This window comes from Anolis sagrei, chromosome 7 (assembly GCF_037176765.1).
Source record: "Anolis sagrei isolate rAnoSag1 chromosome 7, rAnoSag1.mat, whole genome shotgun sequence".
Lineage (NCBI taxonomy): Eukaryota > Metazoa > Chordata > Lepidosauria > Squamata > Dactyloidae > Anolis > Anolis sagrei.
Window position 1 is genome coordinate 40487507 of NC_090027.1, and position 25902 is coordinate 40513408.

The 25902-nt window shown below is 42.1% G+C and overlaps 1 protein-coding gene and 1 long non-coding RNA gene across 3 annotated transcripts in view; both read left to right on the plus strand.

Annotated features, from left to right (window-relative positions):
• BCO2 (beta-carotene oxygenase 2) overlaps positions 1-25902 on the plus strand; it is an 82557-nt gene that overhangs the window by 37283 nt on the left and 19372 nt on the right. Inside the window, exon 1 of one of the 2 annotated variants that reach the window (XM_060787031.2) lies at positions 17370-17626. The exons of the other annotated variant lie outside the window; for it this stretch is intronic. Within the exon in view, the coding sequence (XP_060643014.2) occupies positions 17542-17626 (85 nt within the window). The 5' untranslated portion in view covers positions 17370-17541. Of the gene's footprint in view, positions 1-17369; positions 17627-25902 lie in introns of those variants that run through there. 2 annotated transcript variants of the gene reach the window in all.
• On the plus strand, positions 5382-6295 carry LOC137097519 (uncharacterized). The gene is made up of 3 exons (XR_010910248.1): positions 5382-5787; positions 5904-6000; positions 6097-6295. It is a non-coding gene; the product is annotated as an uncharacterized lncRNA (long non-coding RNA).

Consider the following 25902-nt stretch of genomic DNA (forward strand, 5'->3'; position numbering starts at 1 on the left):
TGCTCCTGTCCTCTGGACTATTGGCTATCCCTCCCAATTTGGTGTCGTCTGCAAACTTGATGATCATGCCTTCTAGCCCTTCATCTAAGTCATTAATAAAGATGTTGAACAGGACCGGGCCCAGGACGGAACCCTGCAGATGGCACTCCACTCGTCACTTCTTTCCAAGATGAAGAGGAAGCATTAGTGAGCACTCTCTGTGTTCGTCCACTTAACCAATTACAGATCCACCTCACCGTAGTTTTTCCTAGCCCACATTGGACTAGTTTCCTTGCCAGAAGGTCATGGGGGACCTTGTCGAAGGCCTTACTGAAATCCAGGTACGCTACATCCACGGCATCATTCCCCGCATCTACCCAGCTTGTAGCTCTATCGAAGAAAGAGATCAGATTAGTCTGGCATGACTTGTTTTTGATAAATCCATGTTGACTATTAGCGATGACTGCATTTGTTTCTAAGTGTTTGCAGACCGCTTCCTTAACAATCTTTTCCAGAATCTTGCCCGGTATCGACGTGAGGCTGACCGGACGGTAGTTGTTTGGGTCGTCCTTTTTTCCCTTCTTGAAGATTGGGACCACATTGGCCCTCCTCCAATCTGCTGGAACTTCTCCCGTTCTCCAAGAACTCTCAAAGATGGTTGCCAATGGTTCCGAAATGACTTCCGCTAGTTCCTTCAATACTCTGGGGTGTAGTTGATCTGGCCCTGAAAGGGGACTTGAACTCATTAAGAGCGGCCAGGTATTCCTGGACGACTTCTTTCCCAATTTGGGGTTGGATGTCCTCCAATCCCTCATCCACTCCATCTTGCTGAGGTTGAAGACTCTCTTTTTGTGAGAGTTTGGTGGGCATTGACTTTGATTTTGGGTGTTGTAGTTCACCTACATCCAGAGAGCACTGTGGACCCAAAGAATGATGGATCTGGACCAAACTTGGCACAAGCACTCAATACGCCCAAATATGAACACAGATGGAGTTTGGGGGAAATAAACCTTGACATTTGGGAGTTGTAGTCACTGGGATTCACAGTTCACCTACAATCAAAGAGCATTCTGAACCCCACCATTGATGGAATTGAGCCAAACTTGGCACACAGAACTCTCACAACCAACAGAAAACACTACAATTGTTTGGTGGGCCTTGACCTTGATTTTGGGAGTTGCAATTCACCTAAATCCAGAGAGCACCGTGGAGTCAAACAATGATGAATCTGGACTAATTGACACAGATATTCCTTATGTCCAAATATGAACACAGATGAAGTTTGAGGGAAATAGACCTTGACGTTTGAGAGTTGTAGTTACTGGGATTTATAGTTCACCTACAATCAAAGAGGATTCAGAACCCCAGCAATGACAGAAATGGGGCAAACTTCCCACACAGAACCCCCATGACTAACAGAAAATACTTAAGGCCATCCAGTTCAACTCCCTTGACCAAGGCAAGAAAACGTAATCAAAGCCCTCCTGACAAAGAGACATCCAGCCATAGATACAGATAGATAGATATGATTCACACACAGAGAGATATAGTATCCTAGATTTGAAAGGGACCCTTAAAGAAGGACAATTCTATGTTGCATGTTCCAGAATAGGCAAACCAGACACTCTCCACATCAACACTGACAAAGAAACAACAAGAAATATACTGTTTACCCACAAGCAGAAAGACATTACATATACTAGAAACCAACACTTTCTCATTACTTTATTTTCCAGATCACCAGACTGGGCCACAGCAACGCCTGGCAGGGGACGGCTAGTAATTAATAAGTTTTTAATATTCAGCATTTGTAAACTAAGACGAGATTGAGGATACAATGCCTAGAAGGCTTTCCCACTAACAAACTTTCTTCCCATACCATAGGCACATAAGACACACTCCCATTGTACCACAATGTGCGACTAATAGCAAGGCCTCACAACTCCAGATGTGCTTGGAAGAAACAGATTATGTGGATCCGTCACAGTCTGGTTTTAGACCTGGTCATGGAACAAAGACAGCCTACATCTCCCAAATATTAATATCTATTGTCCCCAAACTCCACCAGTGTTCACATTTGAGCATACTGAGTATTCATGCCAAATTTGGTCCAGATCTATCATTGTTTGAGTCCACAACACTCTCTGGATGTAGGTGAACCACAACTCCAAAACTCAAGGTCAATGCCCACCAAATCCAGTATTTTCTGTTCATCCCGAGTGCCAAGTTTGGTTCAATTCCATCATTGATGGAGTTCAGAATGCTCTTTGATTGTAGGTGAACTATAAATCCCAGCAACTACAACTCCCAAATGACAAAATCATTTTTTTGAGTGAAGGACATACATTGGGTTTTTATAGGTGTCTTGTGTCTAAATTTGGTGTCAATACGTCCAGTGGTTTTTGAGTTCTGTTAATCCCACAAACGAACATTACATTTTTATTTATCGAGATTATTATTGTTTAATTCCACCAGCACCCATGTGGATTATTAGTTGTTTGTTAAAATAGGCCTGTTGTTGTTATTTCATTTAACCAGCCCCTATGAGGATTAGCAGTTACCATTGAAATAGCCTAACTAATACTAGGAACAATGGCTTCAAACTACAAGAGAGGAGTTTCCATCTGAACATGAGGAAGAACTTCCTGACTGTGAGAGCTGTTCAACAGTGGAACTCTCTGCCCTGGAGTGTGGTGGAGGCTCCTTCTTTGGAAGCTTTTAAACAGGCTGGATGGCCATCTGTCAGGGGTGCTCTGAATGCAATATTCCTGCTTCTTGGTGGAATGGGGTTGGATGGCCCATGACTGTGAGAACCGTTCAGCAGTGGAACTCTCTGCCCTGGAATGTGGTGGAGGCTCCTTCTCTGGAAGCTTTTAAACAGAGGCTGGATGACCATCTGTCAGGGGTGATTTGAATGCAATATTCCTGCTTCTTGGCAGAATGGTGTTGGATGGCCCATGACTGAGAACCGTTCAGCAGTGGAACTCTTCCCCGTAGTGTGGTGGAGGCTCCTTCTTTGGAAGCTTTGAAACAGAGGCTGGATGGCCATCTGTCAGGGGCGATTTGAATGCAATATTCCTGCTTCTTGGCAGAATGGGGTTGGACTGGATGGCCCAGGAGGTCTCTTCCAACTCTTTGATTCTATGATTCTATACTATATTATTATAATGATCATCATTATTAATTGATCTGCTTTAAAAGATGGCTCAAGATGCCAACTTTCTGCCATTTTAAAATATTGTTGTTGTTGTTGTTGTTATTATTATTATTATTAATTTGCATTAGTCATTTTCCCTCCTGAGGAGAGACTTTCCCGCCAAAAAGGCCCTGGCTCCAGACGACCGTTAACTGTCACTCAAAGCCAGGAAGGGGGCGTGGCCTGAGCTTCCATAGCCGCCTATGGAAGGAGGCGGGGCTAAAGGAAGGAAAACCTCATTCTCCTCATGTTGCTCATTCTTCTCCCTCAGAGAAGGAGCCAAGTGTTATTGCCAGTTCCAGTGGTACTTCATATGTCTATAATACAGGCATGGGCTAACTTGTGTCTTCCAGGTGTTTGGGACCTCAACTCCCACCATTCCTAACAGCCTCAGGCCCCTTCCTTTTTCCCCTCAGCCGCTTAAGCGAACTATAAATTCGCTTAAGCGGGAGTTCTGTGTGCCAAGTTTGGTTCAATTCCATCGTTGGTGGAATTTAGAATGCTCTTTGATTGTAAGTGAACTATAAATCCCAGCAAGTACAACTCCCAAATGTAAAGGTCTATTTTCCCCAAACTCCATCAATGTTCACATTTGGGCATATTGAGTATTAATGCCAAGTTTATCCCAGATCTATCATTGTTTGAGTCCACAGTGCTCTCTGGATGTAGGTGAATATTGGTGGGGTTCAGAATGCTTTGTGATTTTAGGTGAACTATAAATCCCAGAAGGTACAACTCCCATGTGTCAAGATTCTATTTTCCCCAAACTCCACCAGTCTTCACATTTGGGCATATTGAGTATTCGTGTAGAGTTTGGTCCAGATCCATCATTGTTTGAGTCCACAACACTCTAGATGTAGGCGAACTACAACTCCAAAACCAAAGGACACTGCCCACCAAACTCTTCCAGTATTTTCTGTTGATTGTGAGAGTCCTGTGTGCCAAGTTTTGTTCAATTCCATCATTGAATGGAGTTCAGAATGCTTATAGGTGAACTATAAATCCCAGCAACTACAACTCCCAAATGACAAAATCAATCCTACCCCGAACCCCACCAGTATTAAAATGTGGGCGTTGTAATGTTTTGGTTTTTTTTTTTTTTTGCTTTTTAAGTCTCTTCTGCTGTGTTTTCAGTGTTTTTATGAATGATGGTCACTTGTGGGCCTGAGAGGTGTGTTGTGTCCAAATTTGGTGTCAATTCATCCAGTGGTTTTTGAGTTATGTTAATCCCACAAATGAACATTACATTTTTATTTATATAGATAATGTATATTAACATTATATGTTTATGACTGAAGCATAATAATTATAACAACATATTATTATAATATAACAATATATTTTTACTTCTATTAGTATATTATTATATTTATCTTGATTAAGATGTAAAGATATTATCACCCAGCATTGGGATCAGACTTAAGAGACTAGTTTGAATCCTCCATACGAATACATTGGCTCGCTTTAATAATAATAATAATTTATTTATACCCCGCTACCATCTTCACAAGGGACTCGGTGCGGCTTACATGAGGCCAAGCCCACAATACATCAGCAAAAGCAACAACAACAGTAATACAAAACAATAAAATAAAACTCATAAACAAAAATAGGCAGTAAACATCAACAATAACACAATAACATTTAAAAACCGATGGCTGGGCCAAATGTAGTAATTAAAATTTAAAAAATAATGCTGGGCAAGACCAGCTGAAATATAACTAGGATAGAATTTCTGAAAAGAATGGGGGGTGTACAGACAGTTCTAGATCACTAATAAAGTGCAATTAGGGACATAATGCTGGGGGTTTCCTTATACTGGGAAGGCACATTGGAACAACCACGTTTTCAGGCTCTTCCTAAAGATTGCCAAAGTTGGGGCGTGCCTGATGTCCTTGGAAAGTGAGTTCCAGAGTCGGGGGGGGGGGGCCACCACCGAGAAGGCCCTCTCCCTCGTCCCCACCAATAGTGCCTGTGATGGTGGTGGGAGTGCGAGCAGGACCTTTCCAGACGATCAAAGAGATCGTGTGGGTTTGTACACAGAAATATGGTCACGCAGGGCTTTGTAGGTAAGAACCTGCACCTTGAATTGGGAATGGAAAATGAACGGCAGCCAGTGGAGCTCCCTAAACAGGAGGGTTGACCGCTCCCTGTAAGGAGCACCAGTTAACAACATGGCGGCCGCCCGTTGGACCAATTGAGTAGAGTGCATTACAGTAGTCCAAGCTTTGAGCAAATCACATTCTCTCAGCCTCGGAAGAAGGCCAAGGCAAATCTTTATGCAAATCCTGCCAATGACTGGTTTTGCTTTAGGGTCGCCGTTAAGTTGGAAACAACAACAATCGTCTTAAGTTATTTTGTTACTTTCCCCCAGAAGCCTTTGTGTCCATTATTGGATTGGAAAAGGGGAAGTGAATGATCCTTTTTTTGCAGTTACATTGTTGTAAACACATGTGTTTTCATTTCTCAGCAGCATAAAAACAAAGCTTTTGTGTCTCAAACGCAACACTTCTCAGGCAGCATTTCTCAAACGCAACACTTCTCAGGCAGCAATGACTAGTAACCCTGGGCCGTCAGAGGAGAAGAAAAGTAAACGTCAAAAGGAAGCAAAGGTGAGCAATTTCAAAAATGATATATGAGGTGGGTGGGTGTTGAAAACAGCCAGTCCACCTGCTACAAAGGCTAGAAAATGATGCTAATTTCTCTGTGGTTGGTTTGATTTTAATAGAGCGAGGACTTTGAAATCCTGCAAAAGAAAGACGCCTCTTTCTCCGAATCCTCTCCCGCACAACCCAAAAGCGAAACCCTGGACACCATGCTGAATGGTAATGGTTTTTCAAAAGGACATCAGACACCCGTTATTCTTTTTCACTTCTATATTTATATCTGTTTTCTCATGTAAACAACACTTCTGTTCACAGACACAAGCAAAGAGATCAGCGCTTTGCTTTCACAATATGCTCACATTTTAAGGCAAGTATACTGTTTGATCTACTTCTTTCTCTTTTCATTAACAATATATATTTACTTACACTGCCAGAAAATGCTCTTCAGTTGGAGGAAGTGTTGACTCCAAAAGTAACAATATGCAACAACATACATCCATGAACTGGATTCCTCCCTTGGGTGTGTTTGGATTTTTCTGTTTGATATCGCTGCAAATAGTTACTGATTTACAATATATTTCAAGACTGAATTTGTCACTATAGCCACTGGGTGGGGTCATGTTCCCAGCAAAAGCACACCACTTGATTTTGCTCCAGCTTCCTTGCATGAACCTTACAAGTAGTTGCATTATTTTTACAGTGAATTAAAGTTCTTTAAAATAGAATGCTACACTTCAAAAAAAAGGGGAAAGACCTGATTCCACATTATAATTGTTGACAAAAGTTGTAGAAATCAAAGGTGGATAGCTGTGAGTTTTCCGGGCTGCCTGGCCATGTTCTATAATAATAATAATAATAATAATAATAATAATAATAATAATAATAATAATAATAATAATAATATCTTTATTTGTACCCCGCCACCATCTCCCCAAAGGGGACTCGGAGCAGCTTACATGGGGCCAAGCCCGAACAAAAATTACAATATAACAATACAAATTACAATCGAATAAACAACATAACAGTAAAATATAAAACATCAAAGCATATAAAACAATGTACACAAAACATAAGAACTAAGCATAATGGCAGACAAACAAAGGGCGGGCCGCATGTACATAAAATGATTTTAAAACTCCGGGTGAGATAAGGGGGGAGAACTAATTGTAAGGGCAAACTCATAGAGAGATAGGAAATTAAGCCAACCTTCATGCGGTGGGGGTGGGTGGGTGGACTCCTGGGACAAGAACATTGGAGGGGCACTAGCATAAAATTATACCATTCTCTCCTGACATTTTGCCCACATCTATGGCAGGTAGAGGTTGTGAGGTCGGTTGGAAACTAGGCAAGTGAGGTTTATGTATCAGTGGAATGTCCAGGGTGGGAAAAAGAACTCTTGTCTGTTTGAGGCAAGTGTGAATGTTGCAATTGGTCACCTTGATTAGCATTGAACGGCCTTGTAGCTTCAAAACCTGGCTGCTTCCTGCTTGGGGAAAGCCTTTTTTGGGATGTGTTAGCTGACCTAGATTGTTTTCTGTCTGGAATTACCTGTTTTCTGAGTATTTTGAAAATACTGGAAGCCAGATTTTGTTCATTTTCATGATTTCTCTCCTTTCTGTTGAAATTGTTCACATGCTTGTGGATTTCAGTGGCTGCTTTGTGTAGTCCGACATGGTAGTTGTTAGAGCGGTCCAGCATTTCTGTGTTCTCCAATAGTATGCTGTGTCCAAGTTAGTGCTCTGCCATGGCTGACTTCTCTCCCTGTCTTCCCCCAAACAAAAGATTCCCCCAGGCAGGAAACAGACAGGCTTTGAAGCTGCAAGACCATTCAAACTAATCAAAGTGGCCAATTGCAACATTATATCTGTGGAATGTCCAGGGTGGGAGAAAGAACTCTTGTCTGCTTGAGTCAAGCGTGAATGTTGCAATTGGCCACCTTGATTAGCATGGAATGGCCTTGCAGCATCAAAGCCTGGCTGCTTCCTGCCAGGGGGAATGTTTTGATGGGAGGTGTTAGCTGGCCATGGTTACAACATTATACCTGTGGAAGGTCCGGGGTGGGAGAAAGAACTGTTTGCTTGAGGCAAGTGTGAATGTTGCAATTGGCCACCTTGATTAGCATTGAATGGCCTTGCAGCTTCAAAACCTGGCTGCTTCCTGCTTGGGGAATGCCTTTGTTGGGATGTGTTAGCTGACCTAGATTGTTTTCTGTCTGGAATTACCTGTTTTCTGAGTATTTTGAAAATACTGTAAGCCAGATTTTGTTCATTTTCATGATTTCCTCCTTTCTGTTGAAATTGTTCACATGCTTGTGGATTTCAGTGACTGCTTTGTGTAGTCCGACATGGTAGTTGTTAGAGCGGTCCAGCATTTCTGTGTTCTCCAATAGTATGCTGTGTCCAAGTTAGTGCTCTGCCATGGCTGACTTCTCTCCCTGTCTTCCCCCAAACAAAAGATTCCCCCAGGCAGGAAACAGACAGGCTTTGAAGCTGCAAGACCATTCAAACTAATCAAAGTGGCCAATTGCAACATTATATCTGTGGAATGTCCAGGGTGGGAGAAAGAACCCTTGTCTGCTTGAGTCAAGCGTGAATGTTGCAATTGGCCACCTTGATTAGCATGGAATGGCCTTGCAGCATCAAAGCCTGGCTGCTTCCTGCCAGGGGGAATGTTTTGATGGGAGGTGTTAGCTGGCCATGGTTACAACATTATACCTGTGGAAGGTCCGGGGTGGGAGAAAGAACTCCTGTCTGCTTGAGGCAAGTGTGAATGTTGCAATTGGCCACCTTGATCAGCATTGCATGGCCTTGCAGCTTCAAAGCCTGGCTGCTTCCTGCCTGGGGGAATCTTTTGTTGGGAGGTGTTAGCTGGCCCTGATTGCAACATTATACCTGTGGAAGGTCCAGGGTGGGATAAAGAACTATTGTCTGCTTGAGGCAAGTGTGAATGTTGCAATTGGCCACCTTGATTAGCATTGCATGGCCTTGGCCTTGCAACTTCAAAGCCTGGCTGCTTCCTGCCTGGGGGAATCTTTTGTTGGGAGGTGTTAGCTGGCCCTGATTGCAATATTATACCTGTGGAAGGTCCAGAGTGGGATAAAGAACTCTTATCTGCTTGAGGCAAGTGTGAATGTTGTAATTGGCCACCTTGATTAGCATTGCATGGCCTTGCAGCTTCAAAGCCTGGCTGCTTCCCACCTGGGGAAATCGTTTGTTGGGAGGTGTTAGCTGGCCCTGATTGCAACATTATACTTGTGGAATGTCCAGGGTGGGAGAAAGAACTCTTATCTGCTTGAAGCAAGTGTAAATGTTGCAATTGGCCGCCTTGATCGGCTTTGAATGGCCTTGAAGCTGCAAGGCTATTCAATACTAATAAAGGTAGCCAATTGCAACATAATATCTGTGGAAAGTCCAAGGTGGGAGGAAGAACTCTTGTCTGCTTGTGTACTCAAGGTGGCCATGAAACTGCAAGGCTTTGCAATACTAATCAAGGTGTTTAATTGCAACATTCCCAGCTACCTCTAGCGGACAAGAGTTCTTTCTCCCACACTGGACATCTCACAGGTATATAAACCTCATTTGCCTAGTTTCCAACAGACCTCACAACCTCTGAGGATGCCTGCCATAGATATGGTCAAAACGTCAGGAGAGAATGCTTCTGGAATATGGCCAGACAGCCCAGAAAACTCACAGCAACCCAGTGATTCCGGCCATGACAGCCTTCGACAACACATCAAAGGTACCCATGTTAACAATATTCTTTTCTCCTCCTTTCAATGAAGTGAGAAATCCGCAAGGGATGCTTCTTATGTGAAGAAACTCAATGAAATCATCGAAGAGGCTTCTTCCATTGAACAGCACTTGATTTCGAAAAGAGAAAACGTCAGGCACCGGCTCTTTATGATCGCAGGCCCTAAGAAAAGTGAAAATGCGTCACCTGGCAAATGATTCGCTCGGGTAGAATTGAATATCTGCTCTGTGTTAATCGAGAATGAAAGCACATTTTACGTGCTTTGATTCTTCTATGTTTATATCTCACAGTTATAAGTTGCGATTATAAAATAGTTAATTACAGTATCCTATTCTAGTGTTATGTAGCAAGAGAGAATTGGGAGAATTCTGTGTGTTTCCCCAATAAATTGTAGTAATTGTTTATTAATTATGTAATATGTTAGGTTGTTAACTGTTTTTACACTATAGCATTGAATTTTTGCTGTTCTTACTTGTTTTGAAAGCTTTGTTGTGTAAACTTTGACCCTTGTTGTGTAAACTTTGTGTAAACTTGTGTAAACTTTGACCCTCCGGGTGTTTTGGACTTCAACTCCCACCATTCCTAACAGCCTCAGGCCGCTTCCTTTTCCCTCTCAGCCGCTTAAGTGGCTGAGGGGGAAAAGGAAGCGGCCTGAGGCTGTTAGGAATGGTGGGAGTTGAAGTCCAAAACACCCGGAGGGCCCAAGTTTGCCCATGCTTGCTCTAAACCATATTGTGTAACCAATTGTCACACGGGTCTTTCTTACGGTACATTGCATTATTTTGTACTTGTTCCTAAGCAGTTTCAAAAATTTGGAAAACGAAAATAAAATTTTGAAAAAGGAAGAAGTTTAGAATTACATCTGAAAATTGCTTGTTCACACGGTTGCTCAAATCTTGCCTTCAACAAAATATTGTTTTCTTATCGCGCTTGGAAACTAATCTTCCAAGTTGGGGAAATTTTTCTTTCATTTCTTTATACAATGCCTAGAAGTATTGTTAGCATTACTACTTTTTGTTATTATTATTTTTACATGCACATTTTAATAACACATTTTTCCTTACGGTGTTATTGTCAAGTTTCCCCCCAAATTAAAGCTATTATAGTAGATTCTCGCTTATCCGACATAAATGGGCTGGCAGAATGTCAGATAAACAAAAATGTCAGATAATATGGAGTCTCCTACTGTTACTTCTCTGATGAGGTGCTAGACACCTAGAATACTAACAAACAGGGGGACTCAAAGGGTTTTGGCAAGGCAATGCCTTGGGACTAGAGTGGACCAGCAGGAAGTGCCCGGATGTGGAAGAGGAGCGTGGAAATCACAGAGGGAAGGAGGGAGGGCGCTTCCGCTTCCATTCCGGCTCCCCCCCCTTTCCTCTCTCCCTCCTCTTCCTTGTCTTGCCTTTTTCACTTACGGGGAATGGGGAGAGAGTTGGGGAGTGCTCCTTTAATTGAAGGGGGAATGCTGGAGGAAAAGGGGAGCGTTGGATACGACAGAATGTCGGATAAGCGAAGGTCGGATAAGAGAGACTACGGTACAGAACATGCACAATCAAGCGATAGTTAAGCATTTGTGTTTTCCGTGGGACAGACAATAATAATAATAATAATAACAACAACTATAAAAATAAAATAATAATAATAAAACAAAGTATGGATTGTCGATGTTGCAATCCCAGGTAATCCCAGGAGCCCCCGGTGGCGCAATGGGTTAAACCCCTGTGCCGGCAGGACTGAAGACCGACAGGTTGCAGATTCGAATCCAGGGAGAGTGCAGATGAGCTCCCTCTATCAGCTCCAGCTCCTCATGCGGGGACATGAGAGAAGGCTCCCACAAGGATGATAAAACATTAAGTTGCTCCTGACACGAGCAAAAAATAAAATAAAATAAATAAATCCCAAGTGACAGCAGGATTGAAGAGAAACAACTGGAAAAGATGACACGATATGAAGATTTAAAGATCGAACTGCAAAGACTCTGGCACAAGCCAGTAAAGGTGGTCCCAGTGGTGATTGGCACACTGGGTGCAGTGCCTAAAGACATTGGCCTGCACTTAAATACAATAGGCGCTGACAAGATTACCATCTGCCAGCTGCAAAAGGTCACCTTACTGGGGTCTTCACACATTATTCACGGATACATCACACAGTCCTAGACACTTGGGAAGTGTCCGACGTGTGATCCAATTCAACAGCCAGCAGAGTGTTTGCTGTGGACTCATCTTGTGGTGTTTCTAATAATAATAATAATTTATTTATTTGACCAGTCATATGACCATTTCAAAATACAACACGCATAAAAGACAAGGCACAAACGAGAAGACAGCAGCCAATCTTCTATTTACAGTTCAGAATCTTATTTTCCTGGTTCTTCTTTTAGGAAATGTGCTCTTTTCTTGATAGCTTTCCGAATAAAAAGGCTTACTCTGATTATGGTGGATCTTTCCTGTCCTTGCAAGAGGAATGTCAAAAGATCATTTCTGTTGGGGGACCTGCAGTTGGATAATATTGGATGTAAATATCTGCATCGCAGTTCAGTATATGCTGGATAGTAAATTAAGCAATGTTTTTAAGGATAGAAGAAGTGGAATAGTCTGATAGTGTTCTCGATGAATATTCCTTTTGTGGGAAGCTAAAAACGTTGTGGCAGAAGACCTACCTATGCTTGCTAGGTCCACTTAAGCATAGGTATCTTAAGTGCGTTGCATGAGCCCTTGTTTTGCCTTAGGTTCAGAAATTGTAAAGGCAGACATAAATTAAGCATATTAGAGTCCAAAAGTTTTCAATTGGGAGACAATGAAAATTACTAAGATTCAAATACTTCTAGTTGGCATCCATAACCTTTTTAATGACCATTACCAAGTCATATATTTTAAGTCCACCATTTCTGTAATTGTATAGGTAAGGACACAAAGCCATTCAGGTTAAAGCCTTTGTCAAACAAACATTTTATTTTCCTCACGTTGCCTATAGGAATTATATTTATCTTATTGCAACAGATAGCCAAAGGTTCCCTTGGCCAAACAAGGTTGGTCCTTCCGTAAAACCTTCACCACATCATCATTATGTAGCTGTCAGATGCTGAAACAACCGGGATTACACAATTTTGAAACTCATGAGAAACACCGCATGTCCCTCACTTGCAGGTATTTCACTGCTCTCCACAATTTTCCAGGCCACCGATTACAACTGCTATGTGTATCTCTGTGTACCAGGAGGGTTTGCAAAAGTAACTTTTTTGGACCATAGCTCTCTGAACTGCAGTAAAGTCTCACTTATCCAACATAAACGGGCCGGCAGAACATTGGATATGCAAAAATGATGGATAATAAGGAGGGATTAAAGAAAAGCCTGTTAAACGTCAAATTACGTTATGATTTTACAAATGGAGCACCAAAACATCATGTTTTACAACAAATCAACAAAAAAAGCAGTTCAATAACGTTATGTAGTAATTCCTGTATTTATGAATTCAGCACCAAAACATCGCAATGTATTGAAACAGCTGTGGATCCGGGCGGGAAGCAGACTGTGTTGGATAATACAGAATGTTGGATGAGTGAAAGTTGGATAAGTGAGACTTTACTGTCTTCTACCTTTGCTCGTGGGTGGATTCTGCAAGCTGTAGTTTGTTAAGACTAACATTTCTGAGCTCTTTACCAAAGCAAAGCAAAACAATTAAAACCAAAATGTGAAACATCAGGAGATAACGCTTCTGGAATATGGCCAGACAGCCCAGAAAACTCACAGCAACCCAATGGTTGTAACTGTTGATTTACATTCACACTCACATGCTCACACATACATTCATATTGAAGAATACACTTCCTGAAAGATCCGGCTGCTGCTTTTCCTTTTCTAATCAGCTTTTCTCTTTTAGTGGGTGAGGTTTGAAGTGAAAATTAATTGGGTTTTAAGCTGCCACATTTGATCAGCCGGGCTTAGTTGGGAATTACGATCCCCTGTAATCGCCTCAATCCCATTGTTCCTCCTTCAGTGTTTGTCATAAACCAGAAACACTACCTGGCTCAAAAAATCTCACAACTAGAAGGTCTCTGGTCCCTATTGATTATGAAGTGTCCTAATTATATGTATGTAAAACCCACTTCTGGGGAGCTGCCCAGCACAGGTATGCCTTTGGTTAATTGGGAGTGAATGCATGAAAGTGATCCTTCGTTCACACAGGTATAGAATTTTCTGTAGAATTCAAAGTGCTGGTTCTGATTTTTAAAACCTTTTATGGCTTTGGCCCAGGTTATCTGAAGGACCCGATCTTCCTGTCGGAGCCTGCCTGGGTTTTAAGGGTTATCACCAGTTTGGAGATACGTATAAGTTTTATTTGCTCAGTGCAGTGCAAAGCTTTCCTCTTGCTCTAAAGTAAAGAAAAGTCACCATCAAGCAATCAGTCTCTGGATTTGGATAGGTAAAGGTAAAAGTTTTCCCCTGACATTAAGTCCGGTCGTGTCCAACTCTAGGGGTTGGTGCTCATCTCCATGTTTAAGTCAAAGAGCTGGCGTTTTCCATAGACACCTCCAAGGTAATGTGGCCGGAATGACTGCATACCAGTGGTGCAGTGGGTTAAAGCACTGAGCTGCTGAACTTGCTGAACAAAAGGTTGCAGGTTCAAATCGAGGAGAGGCATGAGCTCCTGCTGTTAGTCCCAGCTTCTGTTAACCTAGCAGTTCGAAAACATGCAAATATGAGTAGATCAATAGGTACTGCCTTGGTGGGAAGGTAACGGCGCTGGATTGGATAGGAAATGGCAATATCTGTTCACTTATGTGTATGAGTGATATGTGGATATGAATGAAGCTGTTTATGTGAGTGAAATGTTTTGTGTGAAGCAATGAATATATATATATGGCTATATAAGTAAATTATGACATTGTCACAGTCACGTTAGGAAATGTTTTTCTATAATTCTCATAACATTCTGATGATTCCCATTTTCCTATGCTTTATATTTCTATACTTATCTACTACTTTGTCCATTCGTATATTTAATTCTCTTTTCAGTGATGCCGTCTTGAAGCATATCATCTGATAAATATTCATAACGACAACAAAAACAATAATCTTTGTTTTTAGACCACCCTATTTCCCCTTGGGGACTCAGGGTGGTTTACACATAGTAAAGGTTTCCCCTTGACATTAAGTCTAGTTGTGTCCAACTCTGTGGGTTGGTGCTAATCTCCATTTCTAAGCTGAAGAGCTGGCATTGTCCGTATACTCCTCCAAGGTCATGTGGCCAGCATGACTGCATGGAGCACTGTTACTGTCCTGCTGAAGCGGTACCTAGTGATCTACTCACATTTGCATGTTTTCGAACTGCTAGGTTGGCAGAAGCTGGGGCTAATAGCGGGAGCTTACTCCACTCCCCGGATTCAAACCGCTGACCTTTTGGTCAGCAAGTTCAGCAGCTCAGCAATTTAACCCACTGCGCCACCCAGGGAGGCAAATATTCAATGCCTGGCATGTACCAAAACATTGCAACAATAAACATGCTATGGAATAATAACAGCATTGTATTAATCAAATGAAGTTAAATATCAAAATAAATAAAAACATAGAAAACTAATCACTAAACAAGTACATTTAAAAGTGTGGTCAACAATAAAACATCTAACATAGTCAGCACAATTAAAAATGGGGTAAACATTTGGTTGTTAGTTGTTCTTTACTGTACCATAATGGCCACGAAGTTCAGATAGGACAGCCTGCATACCATTTTTAAAGATCTCATTTCTTTTGCTCTTTCCATTCTAAGGCTATTGTTGCTTGGGTTGCTGCTATCGTGAATTTTACGATTCCTACAAATTCTTTATTTCCGCCTTTATGAAGTTACGAACTGTAGGGGTGATGCTTGCAATCCTGCATGAAAGAACTGATGAGCTACATTCAACTCAAATAAATGCCTAAATATTGTGTATGGTACAGATGCAACAAACCAAGGCACAGGCAGTGCCCGACAAGATAGGTGCTGTAGGTTCGTTTTCAAGTTGAATTTGTATGTAAGTTGGAACAGGTAATTTTTGAATTGTTAGGAAAGTGGGGTTTATATATCTGCGGAATGTCCAGGGTGGGAGAAAGAAGTCTTCTCCGTTTGAGGTAGGTGTGAATCATAGAATTCTAGAGTTGGAAGAGACCTCATGGGCCATTCAGTCCAATCCTATTCTGCCAAGGAAAATTGCATTCAAAACACCGCAGACAGATGGCCATCCAGCCTCTGTTTAAATGTCTCCAAAGAAGGCGCCTCCACCACACTCTGGGATAGAGAGAAAGAGTTCCACTGCTGAACAGCTCTCTCTCACAGTCAGGAAGTTCTTCCTCATGTTCAGATGGAATCTCCTTTCTTTCCTGTAGTTTGAAGCCGTTGTCCTATTGTGTCCTAGTCTCCAGGGCAGAAGAAAGGAAGCCTGCTGCTCCCTATGACTTCCTCTCACATATTTATACATGGCCATCATGTCTCCTCTCAGTCTTCTCTTCTTCAGACTAAACATGGCCAGCTCTTTAAGCCTCTCTTCATAGGGCTTGTTGTCCAGACCCTTGATCATTTTAGTCGCATTCCAAATTAGATTCAGTCCTACTCAATGTGGCCAATTGCAGCGTGGTACAGGGAGCATACTACTCCTCTGCTACGCCAGCTCCACTGGCTGCCAATCAGCTTCCGAGCACAATTCAAAGTGCTGGACCTATAAATCCCTAAATGACTCCGGCCCAGTTTACCTGTCCAAACGGATTCTCCCCTACGAATCATCAATGTTGTTAAGATCTTCTGGAGGGGCCCTGCTCTCAGTCCCACCACCTTTGCAATCACATCTGGTGGGAAGGAGGGACAGGGCCTTCTCGGTGGTGGCCCCCCTCGGCTTTGGAACTCTCTCCCGATGGAGATCAGATCTGCCCCTTCCCTCCTGACTTTCAGAAAGCTGGTAAAATTTTGGCTTTGGAACATAGCGTTCTCAGAATGATGATCGAGTCAATAACTGTTGACCACACGGGCAGATGATGATGATGAATTTGTGATTACCTTGACGACTTGGCCTGTATGTAATTATTTGGTCTGTATTTTAATGTATTGTAATGTACTAATGTACTATGATGTTATCATGCTTTAGCTTATTTGTATATGAATTTTCTGTTGTTAGCCAGCCTGAGTCCCTCTTCGGAGGTCGAGAAGACCGGGTTATAAAAGCTCTAAATCAGGGGTCCACAAACTTTTTAAACAGAGGGCCAGGTCACAGTCCCTCAAACTGTTGGAGGGCCGGATTACAATTTGAAATATATATCTATAAATGAATTCCTATGCACAGTGCATGTATCTTAAAAACATTTTAGAACAATACAATATTTAAAATGAAGAACAATTTTAACAAATATAAGCTTATTAGTAGTTTAATTGGGAAGCGTGGGCCTGCTTTTGGCTGATGAGATAGGATTGTTGTTGTTGTTGTTGTTGTTGTTGTGTGCTTTCAAGTCTTTTCAGACTTAGGTTGACCCTGAGCGAGGGCCAGGTAAATGACCTTGGAGGGCTGTATTCGGCCCCTGAGCCATAGTTTGAGGACCCCCGCTCTAAATAAATAAATAAATAAATACATTCACACTTGCCTCCAACAGGCAAGAGTTCTTTCTCCCGCCCTAGACATCATTCCACAGATATAGAAACCCCATTTTCCTAGTTTCCAACAGACCTCACAATCTTTGAGGATGCCTGTCATAGATGCAGGCAAAACATCAGGAGAGAATGCTTCTGGAACGTGGCCAGAACACCCGGAAAACTCGCAACTACCCAATGCTGCTGCTGCTGTTGCTGCTTCTGCCAATTCTGTTTGTGCAGCTTCATGCCACTTGGCATTGTGCAGACAGAGAGAGCTGAAGTCAGCTTTTATTCTGAAAGGATGTGCTCAGCCAGCCTTGCGCTGCATTCCCATCGGTGCCAGATGCACCGTGCAGTGCGTTTCAAGGGTAACCGGGGACCATCCGCTTCGATTATCGCTCAGCATCACCCAGATGCTTTCCTACATCTTTTTGCTCGTTTGCGTCCTCTTTAAGAACACATTTCATTTCCTTCGGTCTTTGCTCCATCACATCCCAGGTAAGAGCTCCATTTTCTCCTCCCGAGGGCTATTAATTAATCAAAAGTATCTGAGATTAGATAGACCGAATATAGAGGTCCTATTTAGGACGGTGGCTATTATACAAGAATTATAATAATATGCAAGAATTATTATTTGGAAGTCACGAGGACTGAATGTCGAGAGATATAACTCTACAGATAATATAGAATTGGAACTATTGGCGAAGAGTAAAAATGCCAGTAAACAGTTGCCAACTGTCATCGTTGCAGTCTATCTATTATCTGAATGGCACAGGCAGTTCCCAAATTATGAACAAGATGGGTTGTGCAGGTTTGTTCTTAAGTTGAATTTGTATGAACAGGTCCATTTTTAAGTGTAACTCCAGATAGATAGATAGGTAGATAGATAGATAGATAGATAGATAGATATAGAGATACAGAGATACAGAGATAGATAAATAGATAGATGAACAGATAGAGAGGCAGATAGATGGATGAGTAGAAAGATAGATAGTTAGATAGATAGATAGGTAGATAGATAAGATAGATAGATAAGATAGATAGAAGTTTTGGAGAGCATAGGGAAGGGCAAACACCCCTAAGGTGTTTCCTTTGCTGTCTATGCTCCTGTTCAAAAGATTCCACCTCACTTTCCATCCCTGTGAGAATTGGATTTTGCAAAATGTGGTTTGTTGTGGAAACAACGGTTGGTGATAAAGCTTCTGTTGAGACCCCTTTCCCCCATGATAACAACTCTTCTAGGAGTGGATTTCTCCTCTGAGGCATGGATTCCTCTCACTTCTTATTGTCTCAGCCCCGTTCTTAACTATGAGACAGAAATATGGTAAATACATTAATTTGTAAGTCTGATGTTTGTAGCTCGCGGACTGCCTGTAGTACTTAAAATGTACCCGACTGTCATAAATGTTGATGTATTTTATTTGTTTACTAGCCATTCCCTGCCACGTGTTGCTGTGGCCCAGTCTGTGTATATGTGTTTTGTGTGTGTGTATATGTGTGTATTTATATATTTGTGTATATGTGTATTTATGTGGTTATGTGCATGCGTTGTAATGGTTTTTTGGGGGCTTTTTAAGTCCCTTCCGCTGTGTTTTTCAGTGTTTTTATGAGTGACTGTGGCCAAACCTTCCCTCCCTCCTTCTTTTCTTTCTTCCTCTCCTTCCCTCCCTTCATCTTTCCTTCCTTCCCTCTTTTTCTTTTCCTTCTTCTTTCCCTTTTTCTTTCTTCCTTCTCTACCTGTTTCTTTCCTCCTTTCTATATGCTGGATTTCATATTACAAAATTACAAGTTGAACACTTCCCAAGCATCCTAGGAAGATGGTGGCAAGATATATAATAATAATAATAATAATAATAATAATAATAATTTTATAATAGAAATTATAATAATTATTATAATAATTTTACTTCCAGTAGGGTAGTAAAAAAATTGGGAAAAGGTGAGTAAACTAATAAAATGATTTCTCACAACCACAATAAATTTATTTATATCCCGCCCCCCCTCTCCAGGGGACTCGGGGTGGCTTACAACATAAATAATACAAGTAAGTGCAAGACAATAAATACAGAATATGAAATAAACAATAACACATCTATAAGTAATAAAACACAAAATACAACAAAACCAAATAACAAAAATATAAATAACTAGCTGTCCCCTGCCACACGTTGCTGTGGCCGGTGTGGTGATCTGGAAAAATAACGTAATGAGAAAGTGTTGGTTTCTAACATATGTCATGTCTTTATGCTTGTGGGTAAACAGTATTTCTTGCTGTTTCTTTGTCAGGGTTGATGTGGAGATTGTGTTTTTTGCCTACTCTGGAACATCCAACTTATAATTGTCCTTCTTTAGGGCTCCCTTTCCAATCTATATTTGTGTGTGTGAGAGAATTATATCTATCGATTGATATCTATGGCTGGATGGTTTGTCAGAAGGGCTTTGATTATGGTTTCTTGCCTTGGTGAAGGGAGTTGAACTGGATGGCCTTAAGTGTTTTCTATTGGTCATGGGGGTTCTGTGTGGGAAGTTTGCCCCAATTCTGTCATCCGGGTGGTTCCGAATGCTCTTTGATTGTAGGTAACTACAACTCCCAATTTTCAAGGTCTATTTTCCCCAGACTCCATCTGTGTTCATATTTGGGCATATGGAATATTTGTGCCAAGTTTGGTCCAGATTCATCATTGTTTGAGTCCACAGCGCTCTCTAGATGTAGGTGAACTGTTTTGCTTGTATTGTTGTATTTGGGCTCGGCCTCATGTAAGCCGCACCGAGTCCCTTGGGGAGATGGTAGTGGGGTAAAAATAAAGTATTATTATTATTATTATTATTGTTATTGTTATGAACTACAACCCCAAAACTCAAGGTCAGTGCCCACCAAACCCTTCCAGTATTTTCTGTTGGTCATGGGAGTTCTGTGTGCCAAGTTTGGTTCAATTCCATCGTTGGTGGAGTTCAGAATGCTCTTTGATTGTAGGTGAACTATAAATCCCAGCAACTACAACTCCCAAATGACAAAATCATAATTTCTTGAGTGATGGTCACTCCTTGTGTTGTGAGACGTTTTGTTGCCAAATTTGGTGTGATTTCGTTCATTCGTAAGGTACTCATTACGCACAGAGCATTTATATATAGAGAGAGATAGATAGATAGATGAGTATTAGATTAAAACACAGCCATTCCTATAACCTACAAGGGGCTTGCTGCCATCAATCCATATCCTAGAGCAGTGTTTCAGAAACACTTAACCTCCTGATGCCTCAATTAATGTCATTTTATTGGTATCTATTTTTATTTTGAAATTGACCCGTAGCGGCTGCATTTCCCACCCTTGGCATGGATGCAAGTCAATACATTTTCCCAGTTGCTTTGTGGTAAACTTAGGCGCTTCGTCTTATATTCGGGTCGGCTTATACTCAAATATATAGGGTATGTTCCTGTTTTTTGATTCTTCGTTTGGAGATTGTTGCATATTCTGTTTGTCCCAGAATATTTCCTGTCAGCTCCTGGTTTGATGAGCTATTTTTCAAACTGTCTTCTTAGGTTGATTTATTTTAGTCCAGTACAAAACTGGAAAGATCACGAACAGGATTTATTTTTAGTTTGCATATTTGGGTGCCGTTATGTAAGCATCGAACTCTTCTATCATCTCATTAAGAACATATGCTTGCCTTCTCCAGTGTAAGGATCTCTTTGTGCCCTTTCAAGGGTTGGTGTTGCCGTGAGCACAGCGAGGAAATCGACATCACTAAGATTAGTCAGGATCGCCTTGCCTGATCCATTTCAGCAGTCCTGTTGATTGGTTTCAGGAAAATAGATACAATTAACAAACAAAATAATATTTCCCAACAGAGCGTGCTTTGGTAGCTTCCATTTTGCTTGATGGAAATTTAGCTTGACAGAGATCAAGAACGCATTAGATCAAGAACACAAGGTTCTCAAGCTCCCTAATGCCATGACCACTTAATATAGTTCCTCATGTTGTGGTGACCCCCAAACATACAATTATTTTGTTGCTACTTCATAACTGTAATTTTGCTACTGTTATGAATTATAATGTAACTATCTGATATTCAAGATGCATTTTCATTCACTGGATCAAATTTGGCACAAATACCTGACACGTCCAAATTTGAATACTGGTGGGGATTTGTGGGGTTTATTTTGTCATTTGGGAGTTATAGTTTCTGGGATTTATAGTTCACCTACAATCAAAAAGCATTCTGAACTCTACCAAAGTTGGCAGACAAAACTCCCATGACCAACAGAAAATGAGTTTTGGAGTTGTAGTTCACCTACCTCCAGAGAGGACTGTGGATTCAAACAATGATGGATCAGGACCAAACTTGGCATGAATACTCAATATGCCCAAATGTGAACACTGGTGGAGTTTGGGGGAAATAGACCTTGACAGTTGGGAGTTGTAGTTTCTGGGATTTAAAGTTCACCTATGATCAAATAGCATTCTGAACTCCACTAATAATGGAATTGAACCAAACTTGGCCTACAGAACTCCCATGACCAACAGAAAATACTGGAAGGGTTTGGTGGGCATTGACCTTGAGTTTTGGAGTTATAGTTCGCCTACCTCCAGAGAGGACTGTGGACTCAAACAATGATGGATCTGGACCAAATTTGGCATGAATACTCAATATGCCCAAATGTGAACACTGATGGAGTTTCGAGAAAATAGAATCTTGACTTTTAGGAGTCGTAGTTCCTGGGAATTATAGTTCACCTACAATCAAAGAGCATTCTGAACCCCACCAACGATAGAATTGGGCCAGACTTCTCATGCAGAACTCCCATGACCAACATAAAATACTGGGTTTGATGGGCATTGTCATTGACTTTTGGAGTTCTAGTTCACCTGCATCCAGAGAGGACTGTGGACTCAAACAATGATGGATCAGGACCAAACTTGGCATGAATACTCAATATGCCCAAATGTGAACACTGGTGGAGTTTTGGGAAAATAGATCTTGACTTTTGGGAGTTGTAGTTGCTGGGAATTATAGTTCACCTACAGTCGAAGAGCATTTTGAACCCCACCAATGATAGAATTGGGCCGCACTTTCCACACAGAATCCCCATGACAAACATAAAATACTATATTTTCTGATGGTCTTTGGTGACCCCTCTGACACGCCCTCGCGACCCCCCAGGGTTCCCGACCCCCAGGTTGAGAAACACTGCATTAGTAGGTGCAAATGTTTTTCTGTATCTCACTCACCAAGATCTAAACACCATTTGATATACACTACTGTTGAGTTTCATAGGGTTTCCTTAAGCCAGGGAAGATTCGGATTAGTGGAGCATAAAGCTGCTTTCCAAGGCAATACTCAAACAAGCCCTTCCGTAATAAAAGGAAAATCCACCCTTCGCTGAGACAGCATGCCCTCCATCTGTCCCGATTGAGCCAGGACAGTCCCAATCTCCTGTCATCTCATTCTCTGGCTCAGTGTTTCTCAACCTTCCTGATGTCACGGACCCTTCATACAGTTCCTCATGTTGTGGTGACCCCCCAACCATAACATTAATTTTCTTTGCTACTTCATAACTGTCATTTTGCTACTGCTATGAATCATAATGCAAATATCTGATATGCAGGATGTATTTTCATTCACTGGACCAAATTTGGCACAAGTACCCAATACGCCCAAACTTGAATAATGGAGGGGCTGGGAGGGACTGATTTTGTCATTTGGGAGTTGTCGTTTCTGGGATTTAGAGTTAATCTAAATCAAAGAGTATTCTGAGCTCCACCAACAATGGAACTGAACCAAACTTGGCACACAGAATTCCCATGACCAACAGAAAATACTGGAAGGGTTGGCGGGCATTGACCTTGAGTTTGGGAATTGTAGTTCACCTGCATCCAGAGAGCACAGTTGTCTCAAACAGTGATGGATCTGGACCAACTTGGCATAAATATTCATACGCCAGATATGAACACTGGTGGAATTTGGGGACAATAGACCTTGACATTTGGGAGTTGTAGTTGCTGGGATTTATAGTTCACCTACAATCAAAGAGTATTCTGAACTCCACCAACAATGGAATTGAACCAAACTTGGCCCACAGAACTCTCATGAACAATAGAAAATACTGGAAGGGTTTGGTGGGTACTGACCTTGAGTTTCGGAGTTGTAGTTCACCTACATCCAGAGAGCATTGTGAATTCAAACAATTGTAGATCTGAACTAAACTTGAAACGGATACTCAGCATGCCCACATGTGAACACTGGCGGAGTTTGGGGACAATAGAACTTGACATTTGGGAGTTGTAGTTACTGGGATTTATAGTTCACCTACAGTCAAAGAGCATTCTGAACCCCACCAACGATAGAATTGGACCAAATTTCCCACACAGAACCCCCATGACAAACAGAAAATACTGTGTTTTGTGATGGTCTTTGGTGACCCTCTGGCACTCCATTGCAACCCACCAAGGGCCCCGATCCCTAGTTTGAGAAGCACGTCTCTAGTTGCCTTTAGAATGTCTCTATATCTCTCTCCTCTTTCTCTTATCCCCTTTTTGTGAACTGATTTCAAAGTGCAAAAGCAGTTTGCATTCAACACTTTAGAACTAAAGTGAAATTGGAATTGTACCTTTCCCTGTTGACTCAGGCATAGACATGTCCTGATACGAATACTCTGTCCTGAAAATCCCCAGCGTGGAAAAAACTCATAGACAAAATCCTGCTGAGTTGAACATTCAAGTCAAGTCCTGCAAAGAAACCAGAATTCGTGTAGCATTGGGCATGGGAAGCAAATCCAGAAAGGTTATTGAATTTTAGACCCAATTTCAGACCCAGTGATAGAGTGATCACACTGTGAATGTTTTAATTGAGTCTCACAAATGTTTTAAATTGGTCTCACAAGTCTATTTGCGATCTTGATTAGAGCTCACTTTCGTAGACTCGATCCGTTAATTCCTCCAGTCCGCTTTGCCAACTCTGTTAAAAGCTGCAGCCTCTCTCATCCCATCATGCTTGCACCAAAAGCAGCCTTGGATTCAGGGCATTAGGCAGGATTTCAGCAGAATTTAATTATATTTGCAGAGGAAAGGAAGAGATAATAGCTTTAACTCTTGAGTTGCTCAGTTGTATTAGGGATGTGTCACTCGCAGAGATGTTCACCACCGAAGAAAGGGACAGCTGGCTTTTGCTTCGTACAAAACAGGGCAGCTTGGCCCTCATGAAGAATTACTTAATGTTGCCACAAGAGATGGGATTTTACTACCTGTTTTTTCTTACATCTCTTGGGTGCCTGAATGAATATTTATTGACTTACTTACTTAGGCAATCCCTCGTGGTTCGAGGATGATGGTCCTCCAAGTGTAATGTCTTGGAGGTGGATACGTAGGTGGCTGTGGAGCCCTATCCTTGATCCGTATGTTCTTCCACAGTGAGGACATCCGTTTCCAGACGGAAGGCTGTCCTGGTCATGATTTTATTTATCGTGTCATCTGCAACCAGACAGTTGTATTACATTTCTAACAGAACAAAACAAACAAACAGATTAAAAAAACACAGATTTTGCAAACTTGGTAGTTGATTAAATGTCCTTTGACCAGTATCTGGCCACTTGGAGTGCCTCTGGTGTTGCTGCAAGGAGGCCCTCCCTGGTGCATGTGGCAGGGCACAGGTTGCATTGCAGCAGGTGGTCAGTGGTTTGCTCTTCTCCGCACTCACATGTCGTGGATTCAACTTTGTAGCCCCATTTCTTGAGGTTGGCTCTGCATCTCGTGGTGCCAGAGCGCAATCTGTTCAGCACCTTCCAAGTTTCCCAGTCTTCTATGTGCCCAGGGGGGAGTCTCTCATTTGGTATCAGCCATTGATTGAGGTGCTGGGTTTGAGCCTGCCACTTTTGGACTCTCGCTTGCTGAGGTGTTCCAGCGAGTGTCTCTGTAGATCTAAGAAAACTATTTCTTGATTTAAGTTGTTGACGTGCTGGCTGGTACCCAAAGAAGGGATGAGCTGGAGATGTTTCTGCCTTGGTCCTTTCACTATTGGCTGCTACTTCCCGGTGGATGTCAGGTGGTGCAATAATGGCTAAACAGTGTAATTTCTCCAGTGGTGTAGGGCGCAGACACCCCGTAATAATGCAGCATGTCTCATTAAGACCCACATCCGCTGTTTTGGCTTGGTGAGATGTGTTCCCCACTGGGCATGCATACTCAGCAGTAGAGTAGCACAGCGCAAGGGCAGATGTCTTCACTGTGTCTGGTTGTGATCCCCAGGTTGTGCCAGTCAGCTTTCGTATGATGTTGTTTCTAGCGCCCACTTTTTGCTTGATGTTCAGGCAGTGCTTCTTGTAGGTCAGAGCACGGTCCAGAGTGACTCCCAGGTATTTGGGTGTGTTGCAATGCTCCAGTGGGATTCCTTCCCAGGTAATAATCCTCAGAGCTCGGGATGCTTGTCTGTTCTTAAGGTGAAAGGCACATGTCTGTGTTTTAGATGGGTTGGGGATCAGCTGGTTTTCCTTGCAATAGGCAGTAAGAGCACCTAGAGCAGTGTTTCTCAACCTGGGGGTCGGGACCCCTGGGGGGGTCGCGAGGGGGTGTCAGCGGGGTCGCCAAAGACAATTAGAAAACACAGTATTTTCTGATGGCTGTGGGGGTTCCGTGTGGGAAGTTTGGCCCAATTCTGTCATTGGTGGAGTTCAGAATGCTCTTTGATTATAGGTGAACTATAAATCCCAGAAACTACAACTCCCAAATGTCAAGGTGTATCTTCCCCAAACCCCACCAGTGTCCACATTTGAGCATGTTG